The following is a 12362-nucleotide window of genomic DNA, read 5'->3' as shown; positions in this document are numbered from 1 at the left end:
GCCTCATTTTAGGAAAGATGTGGAAGCTTTGGAGGGGGTGCAGAGGAGATTTACCAGGATGTTGCCTGGAATGGAGAGGAAGTCGTACGAGGCTAGGTTGAGAGTTCTCGGCCTTTTCTCGTTGGAACGGCGAAGGATGAGGGGTGACTTGATCGAGGTTTATAAGATGATCAGAGGAATAGATAGAGTAGACAGTCAGAAACTTTTTCCCCGGGTACAACAGAGTGTTACAAGGGGACATAAATTTAAGGTGAAGGGTGGAAGGTATAGGGGAGATGTCAGGGGTGGGTTCTTTACCCAGAGAGTGGTGGGGGCATGGAGTGCGCTGCCCGTGGGAGTGGTAGAGTCGGGATCATTGGCGACCTTTAAGCGGCATTTGTATAGGTACATGGATGGGTACTTAATCTAGGTTAGAAGTTCGGCACAACATCGTGGGCCGAAGGGCCTGTTCTGTGCTGTATTGTTCTATGTTCTATGTTCTATGTTCTATTAATGAGTAAAAGATTTTGGCAAAAGTGAAGTTTTATGGACTTTGGGAAAAACATTTCTTTCATGATGCTTCGGAGCAGCCATTATTAAACAAAAAAGGGTTTCAATACGAGAGTCACAAGACTTTGGTTCTATGTTCTATGTTCTATGTTCTATTAATGAGTAAAAGATTTTGGCAAAAGTGAAGTTTTATGGACTTTGGGAAAAACATTTCTTTCATGATGCTTCGGAGCAGCCATTATTAAACAAAAAAGGGTTTCAATACGAGAGTCACAAGACTTTGTTACAAATGCTTAGTCAAACAGATAAAAGAGCCTACAAGTGGAGTAGCTTATGGAGGGGATTCCAGAAGTTAAATCCAGGCAGACATAGGTACTACTACCTTAAAAGGTTGCAAGAAACCAAAAGTCAGGAGTGCAAATTAGAAAAGGGTATGAATGTAGGGTGGTGGCAGGCAGGGTGTGGGTGACACGGATACCATAAATGCACTTGAAAAGTGAAGAATCAGAACTTTTTAAAAGGGTGTTGACAGATCAAGTGTCAATGGAGGTCAAAGAGCACAACATGCAAACATGGGGAGGTACAAACTATAAATATAGTAACAAACAGAAAATAGCAGCTTCCATCAGCCTTTTATTGACAGGATCTGGTACTTGAATGATTGAGACAATGTTAAAATACAAATTCAACATCTGCAGAGTGGGTAATACCCTTGTTGGCACAAACTGATGCTAGGCTTGATGTGCACAATATATAACTGAGTGAAACGTTGAAAAGGAGGCCACGTATGGTTGCAAGGCTATAGATACAATGAAAGGTTTAGGAAAGATTACTAAAATAAGTTGGCGACAGGCAACTTTTAAAATATTGGTTTTAACTGCCTGACAACCTCAATTTCTGAAAGCATTAAGCAAGCTCCCACAAGCAAGACAACCAGATCATTTTAAATTTTGATTAAATGACCTTACTGAAGAGAGAATGCTCCTCTATAAGATATCTTTTATGCCCATCAGCATGAGCTTCTTAGCTAGTGTTCACTCATTAGACAGGACCATCAGTAGTTGGTTGAGGATTAATTACTATCCATAGATATTAATGGGAACTCCACTGCACTTCAAAGTTAGCATGCTGGATAATAGAATCCCCAAGTTCAGGGAGAGGCTATTCAAGAGTTCAACAAATTGGCACACTCCCTCTGAAGAGTATCCAACCTAACCTCTACATCGACTATAGTTAACTTGCACACTACGGTGTAATTTACTATGGCCAATCAACCTAACCTGCACATCTTAGGACAGTGGGAAGAAACTGGAGCAGAGGAAGCCATCGCAGACAGGAAGAAGTGTGAATGCCACAGTCACCTGAGGCTGGAATCAAACCCAGGTCCCTGGCACGGAGGTAATGCTAACCACCATGCTTCCATCACGTGTGCGTGTGCACATAGTGCTGAACCAATACACCATCTGAAAAATTAAACTTTTGCAGCAAACAGGCTGGATGCTGTGAAGATCCCAGAAAGAAATGGAATACCAAAGCTTAATCAACTCAGGTCAATGCCATCAACAGAGCTAGCACAGAAGTGTTTGAATAAATTTTGAAGAATTCACGAGAATGAGGTTCTAGAGAAAGCCAGGAATTCAAGTGGATTAAATTTTAAAGTTAGTATCTAACCTCAACATTTGTTCCATTGTTGAACACAACAACATCTGGGGAGACAGAATTGACAAGAAACAGAAACTGAACCAGCCATATTAAATGGTTAGGAATTCTGAAAATAACTCCCCTCCCAACTTAAGGCCTTTCTACCGTCCACAATACAATCAGGAGTGAGACAATATTCTGCTTGTTGGAGCTGCATTCAGTCAACACAAGCTTGACAACATCCAAGACAGTCAAGAATGTGGTAGTGGAAAAGTGGTCAGGCAGCATCCATGGAGCAGGAGAATCCCAGTTTCAGGCATAAGCCCTTCATCAGGATTCCTGATGAAGGGCTTATTCCCAAAACATTGATTCTCCTGCTCCACGGATGCTGCCTGACCTGCTGTGCTTTTCCAGCACCTCATTCTTCTGACTTCCAGTTCTTACTTTCTCCTAGAATACAGGGGAGAGCAGCCCACTTGATTAACACCACATCCAGAAGCATCCACTCCCTTCAACAACACTTAGTTCATACTGCTATCTATAAGATACACGACAGAAATTCAAAGATCTTCAAACAGCACTTTCTAAACCCATGTCCACTTCTATCTGCTACCCTTGTCCTTCCAGATGGAAGGAACATCAGCCCTTGCAAGTTTCCCCAAGCCACTCACCATCCTGACTTGGAATAGAACTGTCACTGGACAAAAATACTGGAATTCCCTCCCTAATGAATTTGTGGGGTTACATTCTGAAGTAGATTATAGCAGTTCACCATGGGGTGAAAGAGCAATCTGGCCAGTGGTATCCAGTGAATAAAGTGATCGCACAACAGTCAACTTAGCTGAAAATTAAGCTTTGACAAAGGTCTCACCTGTATCACACGTCTGCTTAAACCAGTTCTGTCTGCAAGTTTCTGCAGCGTTTGTGCATCTGGATTGTTGTCTTGTGAAAACTGAGCTTGCATTATCTGCAAAACAATGAACTGTAAATTGCTGAACAATTTTAATAACTAGCATCTACTTTTAATAGATTTGGGAATGTTGCAGGCAGAAGATGCTAGAAATCTGAAACAAGAATTTTGAAAACTCAGCAGGTTTGGCAGCATTTGTGGAGGGTTACATTGATGTTCCTGGTTGATTAATTGTTAGCAGAACTGGAAAAAGCCAGAGATGGATGGCACATTTACATTAGTTCCTACAAACATTTCCCAATTCTAAATGAAAAAGCTATCAAGCTGTCATCTCTGCTTCTTTCTCCATCCATGCTGCCAGACCCACTGAGCTTTTCCTGTTGTTATTTTGGAAAAGCAGCTTTCAATCCAAGAAAATCTTGGCCTTCTAGAATAGTACCAATGTAACATTTTTCTTTCAACTTCAGTCACAGGACTTTAAGAGATTTCCATCCTTACCCAGACCATTTATATAGCACTGGTCATAAACTATTTCAGAGTATTTCACGGTCAATGACGAAGTTTGCAAGTATACAGTCAGATGTACTACAGGATATGTAGCCAATCTGCACAACCTCCCACAAGTAGTCAAGAATGTGACCAGATGATCAGGTTCAATTTTGCTTTCAAAAGAAGAATATCTGCCAAAGGTCACAGGAGACTTCTTGTCAAAAGCTTGGACAGCTGTAAGGATTCTACAAGATGAGACCAGCCATGTTCATACTGAAAGGTTGGGGGAAGGTTTAAAAAGGGACAAACAATGAGGGGGAAAATACAAATTGATGTTCAATAACTGACCATGAAGCTACCAATTTGCCAAACATCCATTGATTCAATCTCAAGGGGTTGAGATCTTCAAGAGTTACCTGGTTTGAACTACAGGCAATAAATCATGGCCCCACATCAACAGATCCTTAACTGTCCTCTGAAATAGCCTAGCAACTCACTGATTGCTGGTTCACAATTTGCTCAAGTGAAATAAATTAGTGCAGCTGATGCCCATATTTGTGAATGAATTTTTTTTTTTAAAATTAAGGCTGCAAGAATCCATAAGGAAACAAGACAGTGTTCATTCAATATTTGCAGGTTTTTTAAAAATAAAAGATTTCAGGTGGCAGAATTCCAAAACTTATTGCCAGCTCTAACCTTAGTGAATGTGACTCAAATATCTGGGCTGAGGTGTTGGCGTTGGGGTTATGCTACACAGTCTGAAGAAGTTTCAGTCAGAGTTAGCTCAATGATTCTTCCTACTCCAAATGCCTTTTAAATGCTAATGGACCCACCTCAACCATTTCTGCTGGTGGCTCATTCTGTATGCATACCACCCAGTGTTTTTCTTTTCTTTTGAAAAGCCCCTCCAGTTCCCTTTTCTATCTAACCTTAAACTGATGAGTGGATGAGGCAACTGTGGCCGACAAGGGAAGGCAGGCAGAGACAATATAAAAGCATAGAGTTTGGTGAAGATTAGTAGGAAGCCAGAGGATAACAAAAAAGGGCAGGATTAAAATGAAGGTGTTAGCTAGTAGTAAGAAATTGCAAGAGTTTTTAATATCAAAATGTTCAAGAAGTGGTGGACATTGGACTGCTGGAAAAGATGGCTGGAGAAGTGGGAACGGGGAGCAAATGGTAAAATGGTAGAGGAATGAATAGGTATTTAGCATCAGTCATGATGGAAGACACCAGCAGCTTCCTACCCCGTTCCTGACTGTTAATCCTTTCTGTCAAATAATACATTTCCACTTTTGTCCAACTGGGTACATCCAAAATTAAATACCAAGCAGTTGCTTGGTGGTGGCAGTACAGAGCTTGTAAAAGCTTTTCATGCATTCAAGACAATTGGCAGTGTCACCATTAGCAGGGATTTGTTCAGATGGGATCAGCTCCACCTGTATTTTGCGGAGACCAGAATCCAACTAGGATAGACCAGGGCTGCGGAGAGGCCTTTAAAGATCGGAGGGTAGAGGGGTGGGTTCAGTTGCATGGAATGTTATAGGAAAAGGAGGGGGCAGGAGAGGGTTCAGGAGGGACTCTTAAAATTTCCATAACAATTAATAGTTGGGAAAAGGGTCAAGAATTTAACTTTAATGGTCCCCTTATCTGTGTACTGATGGAGATGGGTGTGGGGGTTGCAGAGGGGGTGGGAAGGCAGTCAAAAAAAGACTGACTAATTGTCCCTAATGCATACAGTATATCAAAAGGTTGAGAGCTTATAGCACCGATATGATGTGGGTATCAAACATGGCTGCAAGGGAATCAGGCCTGGGTACTAAATATCCAAGGATATACATGTCTATTGGAAAAAGGACAGGCAGATGGGGCAGGGTTGCCTAGTTAGTAAGAAATTAAGTCAGTAGCAAATGATTATAAGGTCAGAAGACAAATCTGTGGGCAGAGTTGAGGAACTGTGAAGAAAAAAACCTGATGGGAGTTGTGTATAGGCCTCTCTGTAGTCAGTACTGGGGAAGAAAATCAGGAGATAGTGCTTCGCATTGCAATAACCATGGGGGACATCGATATGCAGATGTACTGGGAACAATCAGGGTAGCAGTGGATCCCAAAAAAAAGAAATTCACAGTATTTCTATGATGGTTTTCTGTAGCAGTTGTGTTAGAACCCATTAGGGACCAGGCAGCTCTGAGTTGTGATGTATAGAGACAGACGGGATTAGGGATCTTAAGGTGAAGAAAACCCTGAGAGCAGTGACCATAATGAATAAATTCACCCTGCAGTTTCAGATAAAGAAGCTGAAATCAGATGTAACAGTATTTGGTCACCTTGTTAGAGGAAGGTGGTTACTAAACTGGGAAAAAAGTGCAGAAGAAATTTACAAGGATGTTGCCTGGACTCGATGCTCTGAGCTATAGGGAGAGACTGGACAAGCTAGGACATTTTCCTTTAGAGCATAGGAGATTGAGGGGGCACCTTATAGAGGTGTATAAGATCATGAGAGGCATAGATAGGGTGAATGTACTCCGTCTTTTACCCAGGACTGGGGAAATAGAAAACTAGAGGGCATCAGCTTAAGGTTAGATAGAAAAGGGAACCAGAGGGGCTTTAAAAAATCAAGAGAAAAACACTGGGTGGTATGCATACAGCATCAACCACCAGCAGAAATGGTTGAGGTGGGTCCATTAACATTTAAAAAGCATTTGGAAAAGTACACGGATAGAAAAGGTTCAGAAGGACATGGGCCAAGTGCAGGGAATTGGCGTTAGAGTGGATGGACATTTTGGTCGGCATGGACTAGTTTGGGCCAAAGAAGGTCCTGTATCCATGCTGTAGGACTATGACTGACAGAATAAAGACCTGAGGGAGAAGCAAGCCAGAGTTGATTGGAAGGGAAGCCTAGCTGGAAAGAAGGTGGCACAGCAATGGCAGGAGTTTTTTTAGGATAATTCGGGAGACACAGCAGAAATTTGTTAAGGAAGATGAAACATACTAAGAAGTGGATGAGGTAACTGTGGCTTAGAGCTTCAAGAGATTCAGGACAGAGTGTAATGGCCATCACTGGGTGTGCTTGGGAAGCTAGAAAAGTCTGAAGGTGCATAAATCTCAGATTGGATGGACCACAACCTAGAGTTCAAGATGATAGCCGACGAGATTATGGAGGTATCTTTCAGGGAGGGTCCTAAAAAAGGACAAAAAATGTTTAATATATCACCTGTTTAAAATGGAAGAGTCAGAAGACTGGAAACTATAGATCAGTTAGCCTGACCATAGCTGTTGCTAAGGTTTCAAAATCCATGATTCAGGGGGCATGCTTGAAATCGGTTAGACTTCTGACGTAATGAGCAAGTTAGACAAAAAACGAGCAAGTGTTTGATGTATTTGAATTTCCTCAAGGTCTTTGTTAAACTGCTACATAGACTGCTAAAAAACAAAAGCCCATTGCTTTAGGGACAATTTATGGTGAGAGGACTGGCAGAAGGTAGGGAGTGGGGATAAAAGGGGCCTTTTTCAGGATGGCAGCCAGTCACTATTGGAGATACACAAGTGAGTGTTGGGACCATAGCTATTCACATATTAATCTGGATGGAGTAACAGAGGACATTGTTGCTAAGTTTGCAAATGATAGTTAGGTGGAGGGACAGATACTGTTGAGGAAGCAGGGAGGCTGCAGAAGGACTTGGACAAGTTAGGAGAGTGAGCAAAAAGGCAGATAGAATATAATGTCGAAATTGTGAAGTTACGCTCTTGAGTAGGAAGAATCAAAGCATAGACTATTTTCTAAGGAGGGGAAGGCTTTAGAAATCAGAATTATAAAAAGGTCTTTTCAGTGTTTTTCAGGATTCTCAGTTAAGATAAAGGTTCAATTGGTAATTAGGATAGCAAATACAATGTAAACATTCATTTCAAGAGGGCTACTGAACAGTATTTGATCCCATATTTAAGGGATATACTGGTGTTGGAGGTGATCCAGGTGATTTACAAGAATGATCCCATGTGTCCTGTGAGCAGTTAAGATTCTGGGCCTGTACACAGTTTAGAAAAAGGATCTCACTGAAACTTTGAATTCTAAAGAGGTTTAAGAGTGAATGTGGAGATGTTTTGAAGCTCACCATATTCATCTCAAGTGCAATAAACAGTGGGCCAGCCTGTGACACATCCCATAAGTGATGCGGGCGGCACAGTGGCACAGTGGTTAGCACTGCTGCCTCACAGCGCCTGACACCCGGGTTCAATTCCCGCCTCAGGCGACTGACTGTGTGGAGTTTGCACATTCTCCCCGTGTCTGCGTGGGTTTCCTCCGGGTGCTCCGGTTTCCTCCCACAGTCCAAAGATGTGCAGGTCAGGTGAATTGGCCATGCTAAAAATTGCCCGTAGTGTTAGGTAAGGGGTAAATGTAGGGGTATGGGTGGGTTGCGCTTCGGCGGGGCGGTGTGGACTTGTTGGGCCGAAGGGCCTGTTTCCACACTAAGTAATCTAATCTAATCGACAATTAGTGTTGCTAGATCCAAGAGTAATTCCAGATGGCAGTATTACCTTCAGTAGCATAACTAAAGGAAGCCAACTCCCTCAATTTCCTTGCTAGCTTATTTCAGCCTAGAAATACTACCTGATGTCCAATCCTCTATTAAACTGAGTCAGACGTACAGCACAAATCGACCCTTTGGTCCAACACAGCCATCCTGACTAGATATCCTAACCAAATCTAGTCCCATTTGCCAACATTTGGCCCATATCTCTCCAAACACTTCCTATTAATATACCCACCCAGATGCCTTTTAAAATGTTGCAATTGTACTAGCCTCCACCACTTCCTCTGGCAGCTCATCCTACACAGGAGCCACCCTCTGCATAAAAGTTGCCCCTTCAGTCTCTTTTATATCTTTCCCCTCACCGTAAACCTATGCCCTCTAGTTTGGGATTCCCATCTTATTTATCCTATCTGTGCCTTACATGTTTTTGTAAACCTCTATGACATCACCCCTCAGCCTCCAATGCTCTAGGGAAAACAGCCCCAGCCTATTCAGCCTCTCCCCAAAGCTCAAACCCTGGCAACATCCTTGTAAATCTTTTCTGAACCCTTTCAAGTTTCACAACATCCTTCAAGATAGAGGGAGGCCAGAATTGCACAATATTCCAAAAGTTATTGAAATTAATCTTTTTACTGCTTTCCATCCTTCACTCATCTTCCCTACATCCCTGAAAGTCAAAGTATTAGTCATTCCACTACATTTTGATCCTCAAGCCATTAAAATTCAGTTGGATATGACATACTGCCTTCCCCTTTCTCTCCCCACCTGGTTAAACATTGCTATTACACAAACAAAGCGGCTTTATTATTATTAGACTTTTGTTGCTCTAGGCAGCTGTCAGTTTGCTAATATTTTTCTTTACATGTGCTTTCCCCTTTTACATAAAATGGTAGCTGTAACTTTAGTAGTATCCCAAATGAGCCAGGAAGTAGTGGGTTCAAATACTACTTCCAGGCCACTGAAGCAGTGAAAATCAACAAGACCACGCCAATAGAACACTGGAGGGGAAATCTTTCACACATTAACAGTGAACTCAAATCCTCTTGGGTGAGAGCAAACGATGACAGGCCAAATATGAAAGAGCCATTTCCAGTGTCATAGGCTATGATATTCAAAACATAGCAAACAGGAGCATTAGGCTGATCATCCTACTCAGTATTGTATTGCTTTCTCCTCATACCTTTTGATCCCTTCAGTTCTCAGAACCATATCTAACTCTTGAAAGGATTTTGGCCTCAACTGTTTCGGGGTAAGAATTCCACAGGCTCACTCTGGGTGAAGACATTTCTCCTCCATCTTAAGTGGCCTACTCTATATCTTAGAATGTAACTTTATCCTGAACTCTGGTTATCAGGAACATCCTTCCAGCATTTACCTCATCAAGTCCCATTAGATGTCTGTACAATTCCAAAAGATCCCCCTCACTCTTCTGTGAAGATAGTCCCAAGTAATCCAGTCTCTCCTTGTACATCTCTGCCATCAATCTGGAAAAGATCGTTGCTGTATACCCTCTAACCAGAACATTCTTCTTCAGATAAAGCTGCCAAGGCCACAATACTCCAGGTGTGGTGTTTCCAATATCCTCTATAGTTACAGCAAGACATCCCTGCTCCTACTAACCCTCTCACTATGAAGGCCGACATCTTATTTCCCCTCACCCGTATACTTGCTTATAGTGACCTGTATGGAAGGACAGGCAGCATCCGAGGAGCAGGAGAATCGACGTTTCGGGCATAAGGCCTTCTTCAGGAAGGCTCCTGCTCCTCGGATGTTGCCAGGCCTGCTGCACTTTTCAATGCTGGTATCCAGCATCTGCAGTCCTCACTTTCTCCTGTATAGAAGAACACCCCATATTACATACTGTAGCTTGGAAACAAGGTGTTTTCAAATGATATAGACACCTAGCTTGCAATTGAAATATAGTGCTTTAAAGTGTCAATTAAAAAGACTGCATGAAAGGGATGACTGAACCCAAAAAGTAACAATTTAGAGTTTTGTGGCATTGTCGAGGACCTTAGGCTCATCCGAGAGAACGAGATCTTTCTGGACAAGACCTTCAGCGAGGTTATTACACCAATCATGCCCAGAAGAGAGCAGAAGAGAGCAGACGATGAGGAAGGCAGAGAGGAGACAGGTGCAAGAGACTCCGGGGGAAGTATCTGTCAGGAACAAGTTGAAGCTTTTGGAAACAGTAGAGACTGATGAAACTGCCAGTTCACAAGGTGGCCAGGTCTGTCAACCAAACGTTGGCGCAGAGGCAGAGCGGAAGAGTCGGACATCGCACAGAGGCATGGTGCTAGGGGACTCCATCGTGAGAGGAACTGACTGTGGTTTTAGTGGCAGCAGACGGGATTTAAGGATGGTGTGCGCCTTCCTGGTGCCAGGGTGAAAGACATCGTGGACAGAGTGTAGGAAATCCTCAAGGACGAGGGTGAAGTGGTACATGTCGGCACAAATGATGTCGGGAAGAAGAGGAGGAACATACTACAGCGGGACTTCGGAGAACTAGGAAGGTGGCTGAAAAGCAGGACGTCCAAGGTGGTTATCTCCGGTTTGCTCCCAGTTTCTCGGGCTGGTGTGGCCAGAAACAGGGAGATAATGGACTTGAATGGGTGGTTGGGGAACTGGTGCAGGAAGCAAGGATTTAAGTTCTTGGATCACTGGGGTATATTTTGTGGGTCTGCTACCTTGGAGCCAGTTCTGTATCCAAATGGCTAGTTATCCCTGTATTCCATGAGATCTAACCTTGCTAACAGGGGACAAACTGGATGTTTAAAAAGGAAATTGAAGGGAAAGTTAGAACAAGAGAAGTCAAGAAAGACAACTGTACCAATGAGGCAGAAAATTCAGAAAGGCATCATGCTGTAAGGTTGAGTGAAATAGGGGTTGATGGGAAAGGCGAGAGCAATAACAAATTAAAAATACTATACATGAATGCACGAAGCATTAGGCATCAGATGGAGGAGTTTGTCCCCCTCCCCCCCTTTTGGAAATTGGCAGATACGATATTGTGGGGATAACTGAGACAGGACCTGGGAAATGAATATTGAAGGCTACACGTGCTATCGTAAGGACAGACTGACGGACAGAGGGGGTGGGGTGGCCTTGTTGGCAAGGGAGGATATTCAGTCCCTTGTGCAGGGGGACATAGAGTCAGGGGATGTAGAGTCAGTGTGGATAGAGCTGCGAAATACTAAGGGTAAAAAGACCCTCTTGGGAATCATCTACAGGCCCCCAAACAGTAGTCTGGATGTCAGATGCAAGTTGAATCAGGAGCTGAAATTGGCCAGTCGCAAAGATGTTACTACAGTTATGGGGGATTTTAACATGCAGGTAGACTGGGAGAATCAGGATGGTATTGGACCTCAAGAAAGAGGCTTTGTGGAGTGCCTCAGAGATGGATTCTTAGAGCAGCTGGTGCTAGAGTCGACCAGGGGGAAGGCAATTCTGGATCGGGTATTGTGCAACGAACCAGAATTGGTCAGAGACCTCGAAGTGAAGGAGCCATTGGGAAGTAGTGACCATAATACATTAAGCTTCAATCTGCAATTTGAGAGGGAGAGGGTACAGTCGGAAGTGACAGTACTTCTGTTGAATAAAGGGAACTATGGAGCTATGAGGGAGGAGCTGGCCAAAGTTCAATGGTGCAACACCTTAGCAGGGATGACCGTGGAGGAACAATGGCGGATATTTCTGGGTATAATGCAGAAGTTGCAGGATCAGTTCATTCCAAAAAGGAAGAAAGATCCCAGGAGGAGGCAGGGGCGGCCGTGGCTGACGAGGGAAGTAAAGAAACATATAAAGTTAAAAGAGAAAAAAGTATAACATAGCTAAGATAAAAGGAAAACTGAAGACTGGGAAGCTTTTAAAGAGCAACAGAGGATTACTAAGAAGGAAATACGCAGAGGAAAAATGAGGTACGAAGGTAAACTGGCCAAGAATACTAAGGAGGAGAGGAAAAGCTTTTTTATGTATGTGCAAGGTAAAAAAATGTCTAGGACTAAAATTGGGCCCTTGAAGACAGAAACAGGGGAATATATTACTAGGAACAAAGAAATGGCAGAGGAATTAAACGGGTACTTCAGATCTGTGTTCACTTGGGAAGACACAAGCAATCTCCCTGAGGTAACAGTGACTGAAGGACCTGAACTTAAGGGAATTTATATTTGCCAGGAATTGGTGTTGGAGAGACTGTTAGGTCTGAAGGTTGATAAGTCCCCGGGGCCTGATGGTCTACATCCCAGGGTACTGAAGGAGGTGGCTCGGGAAATCGTGGATGCGGTGGTGATTATTTTCCAGAGTTC

At 43.1% G+C, this 12362-nt stretch overlaps 1 protein-coding gene across 10 annotated transcripts in view; it reads right to left on the bottom strand.

The window, feature by feature from the left end:
* lhx8a (LIM homeobox 8a) overlaps positions 1–12362 on the bottom strand; it is a 49703-nt gene that overhangs the window by 17233 nt on the left and 20108 nt on the right. For all 10 annotated transcript variants that reach the window (XM_043698559.1, XM_043698557.1, XM_043698558.1 and 7 more), the window contains one exon: positions 3002–3097. In XM_043698559.1, coding sequence (XP_043554494.1) covers positions 3002–3097 — 96 coding nt within the window. The remainder of the gene's footprint in view (positions 1–3001; positions 3098–12362) is intronic.

Source organism: Chiloscyllium plagiosum, chromosome 11 (assembly GCF_004010195.1).
Source record: "Chiloscyllium plagiosum isolate BGI_BamShark_2017 chromosome 11, ASM401019v2, whole genome shotgun sequence".
In the NCBI taxonomy this organism is placed as follows: domain Eukaryota; kingdom Metazoa; phylum Chordata; class Chondrichthyes; order Orectolobiformes; family Hemiscylliidae; genus Chiloscyllium; species Chiloscyllium plagiosum.
This window is presented reverse-complemented; position numbering and strand designations above follow the sequence as displayed.